The sequence below is a fragment of the Hydra vulgaris genome, chromosome 08 (assembly GCF_038396675.1).
Source record: "Hydra vulgaris chromosome 08, alternate assembly HydraT2T_AEP".
Lineage (NCBI taxonomy): Eukaryota > Metazoa > Cnidaria > Hydrozoa > Anthoathecata > Hydridae > Hydra > Hydra vulgaris.
In genome coordinates, this window is record NC_088927.1 from 2,339,893 (window position 1) to 2,362,500 (window position 22,608).

The following is a 22,608-nucleotide window of genomic DNA, read 5'->3' on the forward strand; positions in this document are numbered from 1 at the left end:
GAACGAGAAGATCAAAATCCATATTGATGATCAGAAAGTAAGTTATTAGATTCAAGATGAAAAATTAAGTGTTTGTTAATTAAAGATTCAAAAACCTTGCTTATGATTGGCAGAAGACTGATGGGATGGTAGTTAGACGAATCAGATCGCTCTCCAGAATTTTTAAAAATAGGGATAACAAATGCCGTTTTCCAGCTGGCTGGAAAACAAGACTCTTACAAGCACTTGTTGAATAGTTTTGAAAGTATAGACAATAGCTCCGGAGAACACTTATGCCAGATTATAACATGTATGTTGTCCGAGCCACAAAGTGTAGAAGAGTCTAGGCAGGAAATCACTTTAGATACAGAAGCTGAAGTGATATGTATGTCAAGCAATCGATCAACCTGTTAGTTGGCAATATCAAATAGAACGTAACTAGTGGAATAAAGAGATGATATTGATGAAAAGTTCTTAGCAAACATTTCAGCTTTGTCTTTAGGAAAGGTGACAAAGTCTGAACCATATAAGAGAGGTGGAATTACAGATTTGCCTTTATTATTGATACTATTAAAGATTCTCCAGAAGTCACGAGAGCCTAATTTTTGTGATGAAATACGAGATTTTATGACCTGAGAGTAGCGGGTTTTGACGTTAGACAAAACCTGCCAGAATCCACAAAGTTATGTAAGAAGCACATTTGTCAACAGGAAGACGAAAGATTTCTACCCAAGGGCCATCATAAAGAAAATCACGGAAAGAGTCCCAGTCAGCTTTAAGGTAGTTGTAAGAGGTACGATGATAGGGGGATTCAGATGATGAAGAAGAATGAGATATTTGTTTTAGAGAGATTGAACTGTGATCAGTAGTACCTAAGGGTGAAGGAAGTATGTATAGAAATACTAAGAAATTATTAGTTTTCATATTTCACATATATATGGACATGCTATGTTGTGAAATATAACATATAATTATATATTGATTTGCCTACTGGTTCATTCATTTAATATTATTCAATATTTTTTAAATTATAATTGCTATGTTTAAGATATACAATGCATAAATAAAGTTTTAAAAATGAAATTAAATGTATAATTAATTTCTTAACAAAATTTAGGCTAAATTATAGCTTGAAAATTTTCAACTTATAAAACAATTGTTATCATTACCAAAAATATTTTTAAATATTTTTGGTAATGATAATGGTATAAATATAAGAAATAACTTTCTTATATTTATACCATTTCGATACTACAACATTATAGAAAAGATCAGGTAATAAATTGTACAAAAGATTTTTAAAATATAAATTAAGTGAAGTTCAATTTTTTATTATTTATGGCAAAATATTTGAGATTCATTTTTATAGCTTATCTGAGACATAATAGTAAAGGTTAATAGCAAAAAAGTATAAAAAAACTGTCTGCTACCGATGCACCGACGAGTCTGAACGAAAAAAATAATGTTAATTCAAATAATATAATTTAAAAATAATCTCAGTAAAATTAATTTAAAACAATAGTGACGTAAGAAAGTTGATAATTTAAAAAAAATGCAAAATTGTGTTTTAAAACACTTGCCGAATTTATTCGTCAATATGAAATTCATCATTATGAATTTCACATTGACACATAAAATTCATCATTATGAAAAATTTTCACCATGAAATTATGGCTATGATTTTGGGTATTTTGGAACACTCTGTTCCACTGTGGATTGGAAAGAAAATATTTACTTACATTTAGAATTAAAAAAAAAAGAGTAAGATTTTCCATGAAAAAAGTCGACCATACGTAAATAAATCTAACTATTCTAATATTTTAAAAGTTTTCGGTTAAGCTATTCTAGATGTTATTAATCATTTTAAAGTATTATACGATAATTATTTTATATGCAATATTTTTTATCATTTTAAAAGAGGAGAAAAGCAAAGCACCATCAAACTATTTCAAAACATTGCTGAAGATCAAGAAGCTGGTGATGATGAATTAATATAACATACAACTAATCGCATCAATTTATATCAATTCGTATGTAGCTCGAAAAAAAGCCGTTGTTGAATAAATAGTTAAAAACAAAGATATTGTCCATGATCACGTTGAATAAACATTTAAAAACAAAAATATAATCCATGATCATGTTAAAAAAGCGGTTTAAAACAAAGATAACATCCATGATCATGTTAAATAAATAGTTAAAAACAAAGATATTGTCTATAATCATGTTAAATAAATATTAAAAAACAAAGAAATGACCCATAATCATGTTGAATAAATAGTAAAAAACAAAGATATCACCCATGATCTATATCAGTGATGTAACTAAAAATATAATGCAACTTTTATATTATTCTCTATTAATTACAAAATACAATCTATAAAAAAGAAATTCATTTAATTAGAAAAATATCTATACGTAAAAATATTTCATACGGAAGTAATAAAACCACAAACATTATCAGGTTTCTGTCGAAGATGCAAATTGCCTTTATCGCAAATTTCTAAAAGTTTTAATAAACTCAAGTCATCAGGAAGAAGCTTTTCGTAAGAGTCTGATACAACAGTTAAACCTAAACGATTAGTTTCTGAAAATATTTCTGAAAAATATTCAGGGTAAGTCCTCGTAAACCGCGCAGCAGACTTTTCTATTACATTAGAAAAAGTAGTTCCTTTATCAACTTCTAACTCGATTGAAAAAAGTTCGGTAAAGCCTAATTCACGATTTGCATATATAGTCAGATAATATAGTTCGTTTTCGGTAGTCGAATACTTTTTATTTACATTGTTTTTAAATATAGCGTGATCTACATTCAAATAAGGACGATGTTCAAGCGATACATCGCTTTCATTCGCGCTGTTATTGATACTCAAAACACTTGAGCTCATCTCATACGAATCAGAAAGTTCGTCAACCGACTCATCACAGTCGTTCACAACAGAGAGTTTGGATTTCGACTGTTCTATGGAAGTCATTAAACTAGACAAAGGGATACCAGTATTCAAGTTTTTATCTTGACAAGAGTTGAGTGTATCCACTACCCACCTACTTGTTCGCCACAAGGAATCAACAGATTGTTGAAAATATGCAAGCTTTGTTTGTTTTTCTTTTAATAGTTTCATTTCATCCTGGCAAATACACTCACGCAAATTCTGTTGCATACAATAATTCTCTAGCTCAAGAATGCTTGATAATCTGCAATAGGCTGACATAAGCTTTGGTTGATAGGACATCATGTTCAACATTTCAAACGATTGAACAGGAATCGAAGAGCAGGTTGATAATTTAGAAAATATGTCACATTGGTTTGGAGGCGTACATAGCTCTTCCATAGGAGGGCATATAACAATCATCATTACATCCGCCTTGAGTTCGATTACCTCTTGGTCGTAAATGCGATGTTCTAAGTGTTTCTATAAAAACAGGAATATTAGAAAATTCTCACTAAAAAAAACAAAACCATTAAAAATTGATGTGACTACCATTTAGAAAAAATAATAATAGTGCTATGATATACCTCATTAGGAATACCAAGTTGCGAAAAAAGGTTTCTTATAGCACGATTGAGCTTTATGGGGAATAAATTAGAAGGATGTAACTCACTCTGAAAAAAAAGTTAAACAAATGCTAAAAAAATAAAATACACTAGTGAAAAAAAATTGTAAAAACAACAAACTTAAAACATTTATTAACATAATATTAAAAACCAACTCACATTTCGATTCTTTATCCAATTCCATTCCTCTTTAGTCACATTAGGAACATCCTGAATTTTAACATGAGGCAACATATTTGTACGTCTGTTAGAAACAATTACTGAAAGCGTATCTACAGTTGTTTGCAGCTTTAAATAACCAAGATATAGACCTCTATGAATATATATATATATATATATATATATATATATATATATATATATATATATATATATATATATATATATATATATATTCATAAAATAATTACGTTAATTTAAAAGATATCATAATGAATTTTCTGGTTCTTTTTGATATACAATTTCAGAAAAAAAAAATTAAAATTACTCCTATGGTAGGTTCCAGGAGCCCGAAAGTATAAACAACTCTAATTTGTATAAATTTGAATACATGTATACACAATATACATGTACTCTACTTAAAATAAGTTGTTGATCCCTACTTAAAATAAGTCACCACAGATTCAAATAAAAGAGCCACATGCATGGGTGTAAGTAAAATAAGTTGCCCCACAATTCAAATAAAAGAGCTGCATGCATAGGTGTAAGTAAAAATATTTTTTAAACAAAATTGTTCCTGAGAATATAGAAAATACTTAAAGTCAACAAAACGTGAAAGTGAAAGTGAAGTATAGCTATGAAAAATAAGATATAAAAGCTAAGAAATAGTAGTAATTTTTCTAGAAAGTGTTCAAAATTGTAAATGATAAAATCTTGCAGAATATAGTAAAAACCAAAACAAAGAGAAGCAAAAATGAAATTGCCTTTAGAAAGTCTGTAGTACTGTAGTAGTATTAGTTAGAATGTTTATATTATAATATTAGTTATATTATAATATTAGTTAGAATGTAAAAGAGAAACATTTTGGATTTTTTTTTAATGACAGCTAAAAGAGTAAGTTATTTATATAAATAGATTTACGAAAAGAAAATTCAAAAATTTAAATAGCTTGGGGTCTGGTTCCTACTGTTTATTGATAAGAAGTTTAGTATTAAAAAACAAGTATTTAATCAAATTTGAATCTAAAATAACATTAGCATAATAAAATTATAAGGAAAAAGTTCTGATGGTTTGATAATGCATATATTTGATATTGCATATATACATATATTTGAAGATAAAAAGTTAAAACAGTAAAAAATGTTAACAATTTTATAACTAATCATAAATAAGATTTTTAAACATCAAAATATCTCTTTGGTTTCGAAAACATATGCTCACGAGATTTGCTTCAACGCTCATTTGAAAAACAATCTTGGCATAACTTTGGAGGATGCGAATCGATAATTTGATTTAAAACATAAGAATCAGATCTCTCTAAAAGACCACTCTTCACATCTATAAACTGTTCTAAATGCAATGTATTACGAGAAAGAAGTTTTGAATAGTTTGTAATATCTTTATTGTTTGCTTCTAGAACTTCCTTAAATAAACTGCCAAGGTCATAACCACCATTAAGAATAATTAATTCAGCTGAGTGATGAAGGACTCCATGAAGAGTATTGTTAATTTGTGCCTATGGCATATTTGTAATAATGTTAAGGGTAGCATTATTACATAACTCTTGAAATTTATTGATTTCAATTTTACATTGACAAAAAACTATTACACTAACTTGAGAATGTAATAGTAACACAATATTTTTGCACATAGGAGTGGATAAATCTTAATAGATATTAATTCTTCGGGAAAAAATCTATGGCCTTATGACCCTGTTGTAGATGTCTCTTTATTCTCACCAGAGTTGCAACACATATCTAATTGCAGTCCAGTATTTTCATTCATTAGTGATAAAGTTGTTTTTATAATTGCCAAGTTCCAGTGTTCTCTCCTTTTTCATCTTATCACCCAGCTCTGTAAATGATTTCCTTTGTTTTGAAAAACACAGTTTTGTTATGTAAGCCTTCTCTGCTTCATAAATAATATCTTTTGATGCTTGTAGAAGTATAAATGCATACCCATTTTTCTTGAAATGTTTTTCTTTTAGACACTTTAACTAACTTATTGCTTTAATGGCTGAATATGTTATTGAGTTAGACTTAAGAACTTTGCCAGCTTCAATAAATTTTGTAAAAATCGATTTCAGTGATGTGTTAAATTAATTTTTTAGTTTACTTTACTTAGGCTGAACACACAAATAAAATCAAATCAAATAAATGATCAAATAAAAGTTAAACATTTGTAACCATAACATATTCACATATGAGAGAAAAAACCCGTTTCACTATTCAATTTTTTTAAACCATGTAAAAGTGCTAACTTGCCTCATCTCTCTATAGAATATTTTAAAAGAAGAAATGTTAAATATTTTTATAGTGTATAGCACAGTAGTTTAAGTGTAAAAAAATCAACAAAAAAATGTAATTAAAACAAATTACACATTTTAAATTAATTTATTCAAAAATATATTCAATATCAAACTAAAAACATTTTTTACATAAGTTGTTTACTAATTTGCTTGTTGGTAAAAGCATTTTAAATGAAAACCATCTAAATTTACTAAAATAATTACATAAAAAATTAGAAAATTCACCAACTTCAAAATCATATATTGTCGCTTAGAAATTAGCTAGAAACATAATTTGTTTTTCATTTATCCACAAATTTATCTGGCTTTTTAAATAAATAGTTTTTATAGGCACTCTCAAAAAAAATTTTTTTGTCTATTTCCAGCTCTGTTTTTTTGTCTATTTCCACCTCTGGGTCCATTGCGACTGTGTCTCAATGTAATCAAAAAAACTATACAAGTTGGGGAGGTATTTATCTGTTATTTGTCTGGGTTTTGATAAAAACACAAATTATGGTTGGTTAAAAATGGTATGAACTCTCAATTTATTTAGATTTAGTCTAAATAAATTTATATTATCATGTTTTTGAATTGTATATAAAAGACAAAATTGTTAAAAAATAAATTAATCAACAATATAGAAGAAGCTATATCAAAATATTCTATTTTTTCACAGTTTATTAAAGCTCCCTTCTAAGCAATAACATTTTTGTTAGATTATAAAGTTTTTAATTAAATAATACAGTATTCTGAACTTTATCTGAAATCAACAGAGGCTACAACCACTAAGAAAAACTCACTTAGAAAACATGTGGTATTTAAAGTAGGTAAACTAAATTTTGAAATATTTATTGACAAAAAATGATAAGAAAAACCAGGGATCGTGTTGGGACTAAAAAGAATAGTTTTTCTTTAACATAATAAAAATAACTTTACAGAAGACAAATCTAAAGACAAGAAAAAAATCCTGGTAAAAATATAGATTATCTATTAATCTACTGAAACATTTTCTGGTACAACCTTAAGTAAATTGTAAATATAAGCTTTTTTTTAATATTTTGTACCTTTTCTTGAATAAAATATTTTCATAGTTATGTTTCACATAACTTAGAAACAGCATTAAATATTTGATAAATATGAGTATAAATGAAAAATTTATCAATTATGCATAAATGTTTTAAATAGGATAGAAATAATTAAACAAGATATTTATCTTCAAGTAATATAACATTTTAAACAGCTTAGGAAATACTGTTTTTAATATAGTGATATTAAAAACAGTGTTTCATATACATAATATACTTAAACTTATATATCATAAAGTTATATTTATTATGACTAAAATCTTTTTTAATTCAAACCTGCACGCTACTTTACTTATTTTCTACCATGATCAAAATGAGACTTTCTTTTTTTCCAATGTACATGTTTCTTTTTAAATTTAGCAATAGACCTTGCCAGTTAGCAAACATATCCATAACACAAGATTGATAAATATAAAATGGAACAACATGAATCAAAGGCAACTTAGTGTCAAAGATTTTTTTTTTTTTTTAAATTGAGTATATTTAAGTTAAATAATCTGCTAAGATAAAAAATAATCAACTAAGATAAAAAATATCTTTCTATCATTTTAGTTTTCGAAAATATTTGCGCTAACTGACAAAAAATTTTTGAACACTACAATTTAGATGTTTTGAAAGCAAAATTTTTGTTTCTCTTTTCATCAATACGAATTTCATCAAATGAATCTCTCTTTCACCATTATGAAAAACACAAAACTTCCACCAGAATCCATCTTATTAAAATTAAGTCCTTTTTTACTAACTATCAACTGAACAGAATTAGAGAATTTACTTTAACAATTATTCAATCAAAATTTATAAAACAATAACTTGCTTAACTAAACAACTACCTGATTCCTCAAACAAAATTTTTAGAACATCATAATTGTTCTCCAGATTTTCATGAAGCTCTTTTAGTCTCAAATATAACAAAACTGCTTTAGCCTACATCTCTCAGCTTAAAGCAAAATAATTTGGTTCCATTACAGCTCAATTCAATTGCAAATTATTATTCCATTAAAAATATATATTTAATGTTTAATAAGTCTATATAACTTCTGATTGGAATAAACTTGTTTTAAGTGAGATAATGCTCACATAATGTTATGTAAACATCTCACACATAATGTTATGCAAACATCTCACACAATAACTATCTTAAAAGATAAACCATAGTCACTATCTTAAAAGATACAAGATACATATACTCAGTCTTAAGAAAGCTTTATATAAATATATACATATACTCAGTCTTAAAAAATTTATATAAATATATACATATACTCAGTCTTAATAAATATACAGTTGTATATTGACTGTATACAATTGAAAAAAAAATCTTGATTGAAAAAAAAAAAGATTCTTTGTCTAAAATAAATATACCTAGACAAAATGGATTGAGAATGACGATGGCAAGTAATCTGTTCCTAAAAATAATGTTTTTGAAGTGTTTATGTCATGTAATTTTTTATTCTAACTTTAAAAAGAAAATAGAGAAAGAACAATAGTTACCAAGGTAACAACAAGAGTTACCTGAATGGAAGGGATCAACTTCTCAGCAGTTATCATGTGATCATTGTTACTTTTCTTAATCAATTTTTTTATTGGCATCCATTTCATTGTTGTTGAGCGATAATTGTTTAAATGATTTTTCTAAAATAGTTAAAAATAATAAAATAAATGCATTAAAATTTTTTTAACGGAATACATTTCTATTGTGTTCTTAAATTTATTTAATAACAATCTTATAGCTTCAAAAACTAAATTCAACTTAATAGCAAAAAAACAAAACAATTAAATTAAGAAATACTCAAACTGTTAACTGTAACTCAACAATAATGCATAGAGTCAAACAAAAGATTTATTTTTCGAAACAAAATAAATGTGATTAACACAAACAATAGCAATAACATATCTTTTTTGAATTTTCATATTATTTATTTTTGTTAATGGGGACAAGGTAATGTCTAGGATTGCATTTTTAGATCAGTCATTTTTAGTCATTCATAGTGCAGACAATTGGTGCATTGGTGAAAACTGCTCTCAAGGACATTATGAAAAGCATGCATAATAATGTTTGCATATATATACATATATATATATATATATATATATATATATATATATATATATATATATATATATATATATATTTATATATATATATATATAATATATATATATATATATATATATATATATATATATATATATATATGTATATATATATATATATATATGTATATATATACTTATATATATATATATATATATATATATATATATATATATTTATATATATATATATATATATATATACACACACACAGTCTCTTGCTAATGCCAACACTCCACTAAACTGGTTTACACTAGCTATTTATGGCTTGTGCTAAAGTAAAAAATAAAGAACTTCTTTTGATACATTTAAATAAGTATTTTTTAAAATGCAAGTTATAAATGCGGCATGCGCAAAATATAAAATTATTTAAATTTTTTTTAATTGGTGACAAATAGTTTAAAAAGTTTTTTTAATCCTGAGCAGTTACAAGACGAAATTTAGTTATAAGAACTATTATTTTTGTATTAATAGATTTTCATTTAAAAGGATCTTCGCATTTTCATTGTGTCACTTGCTCTCTGCATAATAAGTTAGAACAAGAGAGAAAGAAAAATAGTTTGTAATAAAACTTTGAATGAATGAATTTGATATTATAATTGAGTAAATCAATTCTGAATGAAGATTTTTTGAAAGACTTTAAAACTGTTTACAATAAAAATATATAATAGTAAATATATTATTTTCCTTTTTATATGTTTATATTTTACAATATAAAATAACATCTATTAAATAATTTTAAAATAAATTATATAAGCTTATACATTCATAACATAATAAAGTCTTTTTAAATGATTTCAACATTTCACTAATAACTTTAAACAACTTTGACAATATTTAAACAAATGAACCTTTTAATTAACTGACCTTTTAAATGAAAGAGGTTCTAAATAAACATCAAATAACAATGGTTTATTAAGAAGACATTTTTAAAGAAAAGTTTACAAGATTTTATTAATAATATACTTAAACATTTTAACTTTTATAAACATATTGTTTCATTGTTTTATAAACATATTGTTTTACTTTTAATACTAGAATATGTAACTTCTATCATTGAATAAATTCTATTATAAATTGTGTAATCATAAACCGTGTAAATTTTAACCAAATTCATTGTGTTTTAAAAAGATATTAAATATGACATTAAACGTTGATAAAAAAAACAATTTAAACGGATAGCTTGGGTAAATAGCTTAAAAGCTGCCCAGCTTGCTTGGTTTGTCCATTTTACACAAACCAATATAGTTTCCTTTTACACATTTTTTCAAAGGGAAAAAAAGACTAAAAGGAAACTATAAATTAGATGATATTATTATTATTAGATAGAAGCTTTGTTAACACAAATTTAAATAGAAGTAAGGAATACATTTTCTCTAAATTATTTTTATTGCTTCCATTATTACTTCATAAAAATGTTCAATCATAAAAAACTTTAAAGAAAATGGTTCAACATTTGAATAACTTTAACAACAACAAAAATAACTTTATTTATGAGTTAAATTTTTGTCGGCTATATTTTTAGCTATATTATATCCAGTGTCGGCTATATTTTTAGCTATATTAAATGTCTAAATTTTAGCTATACTAAATGTCGGCTATATTTTTAGCTATATTATATCCAGATTGGAAGAGTCAATTTCTTCAAACTTCTTAATAGTTGTTAACATAAATATATATATATATATCATGATACAAATATATACATCATGATATAAATTTTTTGAGATTATCTTAAATTGTAATAAGCAGTCATCAAACATTTAAATAAATCAACAAAATAACAAAATAGTTTGAATAACTTTAATAATTAATATTACCTCAACACAATTAACAGATAAAAGAAGCATGCTGCCATGATTGTCACGAAAAGGTTTATAATGTATAGGACCAAGATTGCAAACTCCTGTTGCATCCTAATTAAATTATTAATCTAATTTTAAATTTAAAATTAAATTTAAAATCTACAGAAATCATCATAATTGAACGAAATAAATTTAAAAAAATAGAAAAAAAAAAACCATTAATAAAAGAGCAGATTGGATGAGTTTTCTTCGTATTTCTACTGAATGGGAGGAGCAAGATTTTTCAGAGAAAAGCATCATATGTTGAAGATCTTCCCATGTGCACGATATCTAAATAATTTTTTTTTAAACTAACATATAAATTAATAAAATAAATATGAAAAACAGCTGGGTTGTGAAGAAAGTAGAACAGAAATTAATTTAAAAGCTTGTATGGCTATCCTTTTGTTTTCCAGTTTTTTTGTATTTCTCTGATTAAACTAATTTAATAAAAAAAGTAACAAAGTGAACTTTCCATTAACATGTTAGTGGTAGAGAAATATAGAAATCTTAGTGGTATATAAATAGTGTGTTGTGCAAAATATGTGTTTTTTGCCAACCTTAAACTTTTTTTGGTCAGCATCAGGTTAGCATAACATTTTCAACACAAAGATTTTACTATGGTGAAATCTTTGTGTTTAAACGTAGAGATTTGTGATTTGTGTTATAACAACATAGGTTACATAGATTTGTGTTGAAACGAGAGATGCAAATATTTATCTCACAATGTGACATTGATAAATAGGAAACAATTTGGTACATAAAAATTTATTATTGTTTATTTTTTTTATATTTTATATTCATTTTTTGTAAAACTTTTCTCTGATGTGATAAACTTTGTTGTTCTCTGTTAAGTGGCCAAGAGTAATAATCCATTATGCTGATATTGTACCATTCATGGTATCTTTTTATTATCTCTTCTCATTACATTCATGGTATCATTTCATTACCTCTACCCATTGTAATCATGGTATCATTTCATTATCTTTTCCGATTGCATTCATGGTATTGTTTCATTATCTCTTCTCATTGTACTTCACTTAAACCACACAAGTTTTGTGAAAGAAAAAAAAAACTGTATAAAGTTTAAAAAATTATAATCATTAATATATTTTTACAAGTTTGTTTAATATATATTTTTTTGACATACTTTTTAATTTTTATTATTTTATTTTTAATATTTATATATAAATAATAACCATATTATTTTTATATACTTTTATGCTTTATATTTAAAACCCAGGTTGACCTATTTTTGAAGAACATTTTTGTTGATAATATTAGGAACATGTTAAAGGTTCAAGGGTCACACCTTAAAGCACCCCTAAAATATACTTTGTAAAAAATTTTTATAAAACCCAGTGTTTTTTTTATTATATAGAACATATTAAGTGAAATTTGTTAGAAAAAATTGTTTTTTTTTAACATCACATTTTCCTGTGTTGTTACACATTTACATTAATGATCTTCCTTATCACTAAGCGACTTTTTTTGCTGATGACACAACTATAAAATCCAGTCTTTGCTTTTTGATCTTCCAAAACAGGCAGCCAATCTTTAATATAATTTTTCTTTGTAACAGCTGAATTTAGTGAATTTTAATAATAATAATAAAAAGTTGTTTGTTTCTAATAATTACAGTAATATTGCTGGTATCCCTGCGTGGGTAATTAACAACATTCTTACTGAGCCCACAACCTTATATCATCTTGAATTATCTTTTACTACTTACCTCAAATGAAAAATATGCAGTAAAAAAAAGAAGAAATAATAGACAAACTTTTAAATAGATTTCTGTTCTACTTTCTTCTCAACCCAACTGTTGAAGTAAGTTTTTTAAACAGTTATATTTTGTCAAGTAAGAGTCAACCCAAGGTTGAGTTACCATGAACTTACCAACAAGTTTAACAAAAACATGAAAAATATCTTGAAAATAAAAACATTTTTACCCGAGAAAGCAGTGGTGTTTACACAGTTAAAAAAAACCATGGTGACAACCAGAGATTAACTTACAAGATTAAGATGGTGTTTGGAGAGAATTAGGTGAACTTAAGAAAAGTGAAAGCAAGTAATTTTAAACAGTGAAAGTAACTTTAAGATAATAACCAGAAAAAGCTTTCTCCATGTTCTTGCTAATAGATTTAAATCTGAAAAGTATAGTAATCACATTGTTGTATTAAGGTTGCAAGATGGTGGAAGTGTTATTATTTAGAGCTGCTTTATTTTTAACAGAGTATGTGTGTGTAACATTTATATAGGTTAAATCAATAAACACGACTATATAGAGATGCTGCATGGTTTTTTCAGTAGACATTTTTATTGGTCAAAATGAATGGTGGCAGTTTCAATAGGATAATGGGCTTGCCTACACAGCTAGTACAGTCAAAGGATGGATGAAAGAAAACAAAGTAGATTTATTGCCTTGGCCAATTCAATCACAAGAATCAATCCAATCAAATCTATTTGGGATTTTATTTTTTTTATTTGATTAATAATATTAAGAATAATGAATATATAATACTAAGAAATAATAATATTAAGAAATGTAAACTACTATACTTTATTTTATTTTTTCTCCTTCTTTACAGTGCATAATTTGTAAACACTGATTTAGCTATACATTAAACATTGCTTATTATATTTACTGCAGCTTAAACAGAAATCTATGGGGGATTCAGTATATACATCATCAGAGGGTTTAGGTAGTATCTATATATAAAGAACATTTAAAATAACAAAAAAAAATTATTTTTCTTTATTTTTATTTATGAAAGTGTCTCCATTTAGAAATTGGTATTTAAAAATTTAAATATACGTATAAACCTCAGCAATTGCATTAGTGTTGGCAGATAAAAGTATAATAAAATAACAAATATAATAATAAAAAAAAATTAAATCATGAAAACCTTAGAAAACCAATAAAATTCATGAGTAAATGATTTGGAATAGCTGTCATCACACTCCACTATGGGCAAGTTTTCATCTATAGTGACCAAAACACGAGTGAGATCATCACTGTATAAAAGCGAAGCCAAGTAAATCCCACGACTAGAAGTAAAAAATAAACTGCAATATACTTTCTATACAAACTCATTCCCATTTATCACACTTTGCTTAATTATAATTTTTTTCTACCAAGAAAAGGTCTCAAAAATAAATCCCAAAATCATGAGGTTTAGAAAGTTGAGACTCTTCAAACATTTAACATAATATCCAAACCTTCTGACCTTTAGAATGATTTTGTGATTCAATATTGCAGATTTTTCAAAACAAAATATTAAAAGAAAAAAAGAAAAAAAAAAGAAAACAGAAAAGTATAATTTTGGGTCTCAACTTTCGAAAAAGGGATTTCCTTTTTTATGCTCTAATTTTTGCAATTATTTTATGATTTTTTTTAAGGAGTAATTTGCATCATTTTTGTTATAGGATTGTAAAATTTATAGTTTCTTTTATAAAATGATTTCAGTAGAACTGCATTTATGTTCCATTTAATTGTTAGACTTTGTCAACTATCCTATTATGTCCATATTTCCTTGACTATGTCCATATTTCCTTGAATATGTCCATATTTCCTTGGATAAAATTATTCTATTTATATTAATGCTTATTAGTTGTATATTTAAATAGGATTGGAATTTTTTTTTCTGGAGTTATATCTGCTGCTAAGTTTGTCCCTATATTTATAAAGAATTTAAAACACTCTTCATTACCAGTAACTTCTGGGATAAAGAGAAGAAACAATTTGTCAATTTGGGGAAGATTTTTTTATTTTTCAAAAGAAAGTTAAAATGCATAAATTTTATTGCAAGCTACAAGTTATGCAAAGTTAAAAAAAAAATCTTAAATTTTACATTTTTATCATTTCAAAATATTTTTTACTGAAAAATGACTCAATTTCATGAAAAAAAAAATTTTCTTGTTAACTTTTGTCATTTATATCAATAATTAACTTTTGGCATTTATATTAATAATTAACTTTTGGCATTTATATTAATAATTAACTTTTGGCATTTATATTAATAATTAATAAATAAGAATTGCTAGTATTTAATTTTACATCAAATTTCATCAATTTCATTTGCAAATGTCTAATGGTATTTGAGCACCATAAAAATATACTATTATGTGATCAAGCGCTATAGAAAGTTTACAGAGCTTTCCTAATATGTCTATGCAACCTAGCCCAAGAAAAATACTATTTTAATGGCTTGGTGCATCTATATCTACATTTTTATATTATTCTATGAATTTTAAATAAATTTATTATTTGATTTTAATACATGATATATAAACTTTATTCCTAAACCTTTATTTGTATTTATTACACCTTATGTGCACATATTTTATTTGTATTTCAAAAAATATCTTTTTTTTTGGTAACAAAAATAATAATAAATTGAAAAATAATTATTAGAATAAAAAACTTACCCTTTAATTTTTTTTAACAATTTAGGAGCTGAATTAAAAATGAAATTTGTGTACTTGTGCAAACTTTTCATCATCGTATTCTTTTTGCTGTGATTATATAGTTTTAACTCAATATTTGAAACATGGACAGGGCTTTTTGATTCGTTATCTGAAGTGTCTGTTAATGAAAAATAATTTTTTTCATCTTTATATTATTAAAACCTTCTCCCAAACTTTCTCCTTGTTTCATGTCTTCAAACCCTTATGATTATAAATTATAGAATAACTATGCTACATACATTCAATTTTTATTTCCTTATGATAGGAATATAACTGTTCGAGCAAGTTACAAAGTTGATCAGTGGCACCAAAATATCTTGGTAGTCTATCATCACAATCATGCCATGCTAATAATAAAAATATACATATTTATTATATATATATATATTATATATATATATATATATATATATATTATATATATATATATATATATATATATATATATATACATATATATATATATATATATATATATATATATATATATATATATATATATATATATATATATTTAATACTGACATATATACTAATATATGTAATTGCACATTTAATAGATAGCTACTCTCCTGTGCTAATCCCTAAATAAATCAGTCAATAAAAATAAATTAAAAAATCAACAAAATAAAACAAATAAAATTGAATAATAAAAACAATATAAATAATTAAAAAACCAAAAACATTCTGAATTAAAAAAAATTTATTTATTTAAAAAGATAATATATTAAAAATGTTAAAACTATTTTTATTAGTATATTAAGTTACACAAAACAACACATGAACCATATGCTCATCATTAATGAACCATAACCTCATCATTAACTAGTAAAGCTAGTTCATATAACAGTATTGAAGCTGACACAGAAAATCAGTGCTGTAGTAACTAATTTAGATGCTGGTCTAAATTTGCTTTAAACTTGTTGACTGATTTGGAGTTATATCTAAGCAGTTTTTGCCCATTTCTCTATGATGTCAGTTGGGATGCTGGGGTTGGGGGGGATTTTAATTGGATTAATATACCAGTTAACAAAATTGATTTTACTCTCTAATTTAAATTTCTGAATAAGATTGCATTGTTTTTGTCATTCGCATAAAGAAGTGAAACCAAGTTTGGCACATCTTTCTTCATGATCAAAAGGCTTCATTTCTTGCAGTACTTTTGCTACATGATGATAATTCAAATACTTTCAATTGCTGAAATATCTTCTTATAAATAAGGACACCAAACAGTGATAGCAAATTTTTGAGGTGTATATAAACGGTATACAGCTTTTTATAGAGTTTTGCATTTCTGCTTATAAAGTTGTGCTTTAGGATACCAAGGATTTTGTTAGCCTTAGCAGCTGTAATAAATGTTTGGGCATGGTGCTTTAGGTCATTAAAAATTAAAATGTCTAGGTCTCTTTCTCATGAAGTTGATTTAGGTTGAACTCTGTTGAAATTTCCCTTTGCCTAATGGTTGACAATGAAGTAAAGATGTGGAACAAACTTTGATTGGTTAAAATGCATTAGCTTCCATTTTTAATCCATTGTTATATCAATTTCCATAAAAAAAAAGCCATTCATGGATCCAATTAGCAATATTGTCAATATCAGCTTGCAGACAAAAATTTTGTTCTGTAGTGTTGACAACACTAAGAATTTTAGTGTCGTCTGTATACATTTTGAAAATGTATATCTACACATTTAATTGACTCAAAAAAATGTCTTTAGAATAAAATAATATTCATCTTTTCATGTAAATATCTGTTTACAAATGTAATTACATGAATGTATGTAAATATCTGTTTACATATGTAATTACATGAATATATGTAAATTACTATTCTATATAGAATGGTTATGATTGAAAACTTCATTAATATTTTTTAACATTGTTAAACTCTATAATCATTTATTATATACAAATTTGATGCACCATTTAATTTGATCACTTTAAATAATATTTATTAAAACTTATTTTGCTATCTTTTTTTTTAAATAAAATTTTATGTAAAAAAAAAAAAAGAAATCTTTTAATATAAAAATGATTTAAGAATATATTTATATTATGCAAAATTCTATTGATTGTATTAATATTTTATATCGCAATTTGATGATATATTTGTGCATTAATTGGACAACTCTAATTTATAACATTACTTTCTACAGAGGATAAAAATGTGGTACTTTAGGTGTGAATCAAACTTCTTGCATACAAGGTGAGCTATCACTACATGACTACCAAGTTCTTGCAAATCTCTAACATATAAGTTCTGAAACTTGACATTTTTTTTATACTTATCGTTTGGAATTTTTAAAATATACTTTCTTTGTTTCTATCTTAACGGAATTTAAAACTATTAGCAAAGTTTAATTGAAAATTTGAATTTTTATTTCATTATAAAATCAAGAAACAATAATAAAAACTCTTATCTTTAAAACATTAAGAAATAAAGTTATCTATGTCTTAACACAAAATAACAATGCAAAACTTTTCTTTATAAAAACTAAATATTCTCATAAATTTTTTTTTACAATTCAATATATCCCTAAAATTAAAACTCATCTGAACTTAAGTTAGTGTACCAGGTGTTAGTTGCAACAAAAAAATGGCAGATTCTGGGTTAACTGAAAAAAGACCAGATTACTGTGTTTCTTAATCTATCTCAGGTAAACAGCACACTCGGATTTCAAATTGAGTTTAAGAGTACATGTAATTAGTAATAGTCATTTGAAAATGTAATAAATATTAAAACAAAAAACTTACAAGATGGAACAACAGCATTTGGATTTGGATAACCCCAAAGTGAATGTCCTTTCATATTTCCAGCAGAAACTCGTACATACCAGTAAATATTCTTAAAAAAATCATTTTATAGCTTCAAAGATTTTAAAGATAAATTATGAAGAGATTGTTTTGAAGATGAATTGATTAGGAAGAGATAGCATTGAAGGTGAATTGATTATGAAGAGATTGTTTTGAAGATGAATTGATTAGGAAGAGATAGCATTGAAGGTGAATTAATTATGAAGCGATTGTTTTGAAGATGAATTGATTAGGAAGAGATAGCATTGAAGGTGAATTGATTATGAAGAGATTGTTTTGAAGATGAATTGATTAGGAAGAGATAGCATTGAAGGTGAATTGATTAGGAAGAGATAGCATTGAAGATGAATTGATTAGGAAGAGATAGTGTTGAAAACGAATTGATTAGGAAGAGATTGTGTTGAAGATGAATTGATTAGGAAGAAATTGTGTTGAAGATAAGTTAATAATGAAAAGATAGGGTTGAAAATGAATTAATTATGAAGAGACAGTGTTAAACATTTATTTAGATACAACATTCTTTTTAGTATAAACAATACCTTTTCCAAGTTGTTTATAGTGTAGTTTAAATTGAGCATGTCTGTCATTATAAATTCTCCATCGATTATGGAGAAATCATTTTTCCTGCTCCACTCAACTAAAGTTAAAATGTTTATCATTCAAAAAAAATTAAAATAATCATTTACAAAAAGTAAATAAAATTTTAAAGTATAATAAATAATGTATGTTAAAAAAATGTGATTAAAAAATTACTTTTGTATCGGGTAACTATTTCTTTGCGTTTATCAGGTGCACTAATCATAACAACAATTGAGTTACTTGTTAATGGTGCAATTGTGAAACAAGGTGGATCTAATGGTGAGCCTTAATAAAATATATAACCTATTTAAAAACATGGAAAGCAATTTTAAAACTTTTATGAAAACTCAAAAATTATTTACTTGAACTAATAAAACCATTTTGCATTAATTTTAACATGTACAACCTCCATTCCCACTCTCTTAACTGCCGTTCATTGTCCTAAATAAATATGATTGGTTTTTAAAATAAAATAAACATGCCTGGTTATTAAAACACAACAAAAACATCCTGATAGCTCACTTAAAAAGTTATTTAAAATAAACTCTCAATTTAAATACTTAAATAAACAATATGTAAAACATATAGACAAGTACCTATATGAAATTAAAAAATTTATACCTTTTCACCAGCTGCACTGACAACAGTCAAAGCTAAACTGCTAACTGTTTCTTCTGCGTTTTCTATTAATTTATTAAGATGTTCAATTCTTTTTTCTGGACTGCTATCTAAATAAAATAATGATAGCTTATTTATCTCATTGCAAGCTAAAGTTTTTAATAAAAATATAGATTTTAAGATTTCCTGAAAAGTTTTGTAAGTAAAAACATAGAATTTAAGATTTCCTGAACTTTTTTTTAGTACAAACATAGATTACAAGATTTCCTGAACATTTTTTATCACTATAATTCAAAAACAAAACTACAACTATTTGTTCAAGCTGTTTCAAACAATTCACAACTACAGTATTAGTTTAAATTTTTTATTTTAGTTCTTTTTTAATAAATTAATAGTTTATAACTTATACACCTCTGTTAATAGTTTATTACTTCTACACCTCTGTTAATAGTTTATTACTTCTACACCTCTGTTAATAGTTTATTACATTTACACCTCTGTTAATAGTTTATAACTTATACACCTCTGTTAATAGTTTATAACTTATACACCTCTGTTAATAGTTTATAACTTATACATCCCTGTTAATAGAGAAAAAATTTACACTTTTTTCTACTGTTTATAAGGAATTATTGAGTGAATAATACACAATGTTATAATGAATAGTGCAGTGTAGACATAAATAACACACGGTGTAGGTATGAATAACACACAGTGTAGGCATGAGCAATACACAGTGTGGGTATAAATAACACACAGTGTAGGCATGAATAACATATATTGTAAGTATGAATAACACACAGTATAGGCATGAATAACACAGTGTAGGCATGAATAAAATACAATGGGAGCATGACTATGGCAAGTATTGTGTTGTACTAAACACATTGATAACAAGCTAAAAAAAGACAAATATTTACTGCATCAGTTTTTAAACTGTCTTATCAATACTTTCTTTCGCCAATACTACCTCTAAAAACATTTTTTGTAAAAGAAGAGGAAAAAACAGTTATACCCTTGACCTTGTTAGCATCACTGATACTAAACTCCTGCTATGTTTGTTGTAATCCCTGCTATAGTTGTTTTGATATCACCCTCAAATGCACCACATTTTTTTTTTATTATATAATTTTTTATTTAACTATGTCTTGAGGTTTTCCAATGCAAGTTAAACAAAACTATTTGGTGAAAAATTTGAATACATACATGTTGGATTCTCCTTTGCACCATGACGGAGTAATAACAAAGCCATTTCTTTTTCTCCTTTCATTAGTGTCACATCCAATGCTGTAAACTCATCAATATTCAACCTGTAAAATGAAAACTTAAAATTAAGTAAAAACTCATACATCTTTCACCACTCATTTATCTTCCATCTTTTATCTCCTCTTTCTGTTATCTCCTCCATCTGTTATCTCTTTTTATTATCCAGCTGTCACTTCTTGCTTCTCATCTCATCAAAAAAAAAAAAGAATTTAATTTTCCTTTAGAATAAACAATAATAAATAATAAAATATATAGTGAGAGTTAAATCAGCAAAAGTGACCTATATACTTTTTTTAAATAAAATAAAATTTTAATTACTTTTTTTGTAAATACAGTTTTATGAAAATTTAAAAATAATACCCACTCATTAATATCAAAATCAATGGTATCAATGCATTTCTTTAAGTCATCTATATCTTTTCTTTCTATAGCATCAAACAATGCTAAAAGTAAAAAATCAATAATTATTTGATATATTATACACAATGAGAAATTTTATTTGAAGAGAGTTAATTACCATCAATTCCAGTTTTCACACACTTCAATACTTTTGAACGAATTTCTTTCAGACCTAAATATTAATAAGTATTAACAGTTGAATAAATATTTATTATAACACACATTGACATCCAGTGTACTGTTGTTGTTGTTTTTATGTGTGCTTTATATTTTATTCATGGTCCTTAATTATACAGTCTTTTATTTTGCTTCAAATAAAAAAATAGAAGGCCAGTTAGAAAAATGTATTTTCTGTCAGATAGACAGGCTTTCTCAAAATATTTTAATTACTGCGCACTCTATTTTGAAGTAAATAAGTCTGGCACTAGATAAAAATTTTTGCATTGGCTAAATTAAATCTCGATTGAACATCAATAAACTTTTTATACCTAATTGTGGCTTCTTTTTAGTAATAGATAGTAATTATGGTTAATAAATGCTGTGTTCTTGGTTATATCTCTGATTATATTGGTGGTGAAGTATTCTCAGTTTTTGGTTTTTGATAGAGGTCAAATCATGTGATCTAATTACATGATTTTAAGGAGATTTAAATATGTAAAGAAGCATCAGCAAAACCATTTTGTTTGTTGAATAATTTGTTTGTATAATATACCCTTTTAGCTTACAACCGCTTTTCTTCCAGTTATATCTGGACCCAGAAAATCACTAAAAGCATATTATTGAAGACCTTAATTTTCTTAAAGTCGCTGATTCACCAGCAAGATTTTTGTCAGTGTAAAAGATGTTACTTATAGCAAAAGAATATAAAATATAAAACTTCAAATTTCCAAATATAAAACTAAATAAAAGAAATTTACATTTTTAAAAAGGTAGCCATTATTTGTACGCACATACAACTGATTTTTGCTTATTTGTATGCGCGTATTTAAACTTAAGTTATTATTAATTATTTTGAGTATTTCATCTAAAAATCTAGCGTTAATTTAATAACTTTTTTACACAAATAAAATGAATTTCTAAATCTTAAAAAAATTAAACCCAAACCTAAACTCTCAGACGATGTATGTACACTTCACTGTGCCTATCCCTATTTAAGTCAGTCGATGTATGTATATATATTGTGTCTATATATGTACATGCATATAAATAATGATTTTTGCTTGAAATTCATTTCAATGCTGTTGAAAAAAAACATGTTAAATTCTTAATGAGGAAGATCCACAAAAGAGATTTTGATTGTGTATTGATTCTTGTGAAGTTGCCAGTAATATTGCTGGTTTTATTGCCAAAAGTTTGATATATTGCAAATTACTTTGTACTCAACATCGTCAACTGATTCAATCATTAAAACAAATTGGCCAGAAGTGGACAAACAACTTCATCATTACCACTTTTAGAATATATT

General features: G+C 25.6%; 1 protein-coding gene across 7 annotated transcripts in view; it reads right to left on the reverse strand.

Moving 5' to 3' along the window:
* Positions 1 to 2,309: 2,309 nt before the first annotated feature.
* LOC100205867 (ankyrin-repeat and fibronectin type III domain-containing 1) overlaps positions 2,310 to 22,608 on the reverse strand; it is a 42,837-nt gene continuing 22,538 nt past the window's right edge. For all 7 annotated transcript variants that reach the window (XM_065802277.1, XM_065802278.1, XM_065802283.1 and 4 more), the window contains 18 exons: positions 21,262 to 21,315; positions 21,109 to 21,187; positions 20,685 to 20,788; positions 19,482 to 19,588; positions 19,223 to 19,301; positions 19,035 to 19,145; positions 18,821 to 18,918; positions 18,222 to 18,312; positions 15,709 to 15,816; positions 15,431 to 15,587; positions 13,909 to 14,050; positions 11,180 to 11,293; positions 10,979 to 11,074; positions 8,576 to 8,695; positions 8,426 to 8,469; positions 3,692 to 3,845; positions 3,494 to 3,580; positions 2,310 to 3,389 (listed from right to left, as the gene is read on the reverse strand). In XM_065802277.1, coding sequence (XP_065658349.1) covers positions 2,406 to 3,389; positions 3,494 to 3,580; positions 3,692 to 3,845; positions 8,426 to 8,469; positions 8,576 to 8,695; positions 10,979 to 11,074; positions 11,180 to 11,293; positions 13,909 to 14,050; positions 15,431 to 15,587; positions 15,709 to 15,816; positions 18,222 to 18,312; positions 18,821 to 18,918; positions 19,035 to 19,145; positions 19,223 to 19,301; positions 19,482 to 19,588; positions 20,685 to 20,788; positions 21,109 to 21,187; positions 21,262 to 21,315 — 2,729 coding nt within the window. In that variant the 3' untranslated portion in view covers positions 2,310 to 2,405. The remainder of the gene's footprint in view (positions 3,390 to 3,493; positions 3,581 to 3,691; positions 3,846 to 8,425; positions 8,470 to 8,575; positions 8,696 to 10,978; positions 11,075 to 11,179; positions 11,294 to 13,908; positions 14,051 to 15,430; positions 15,588 to 15,708; positions 15,817 to 18,221; positions 18,313 to 18,820; positions 18,919 to 19,034; positions 19,146 to 19,222; positions 19,302 to 19,481; positions 19,589 to 20,684; positions 20,789 to 21,108; positions 21,188 to 21,261; positions 21,316 to 22,608) is intronic.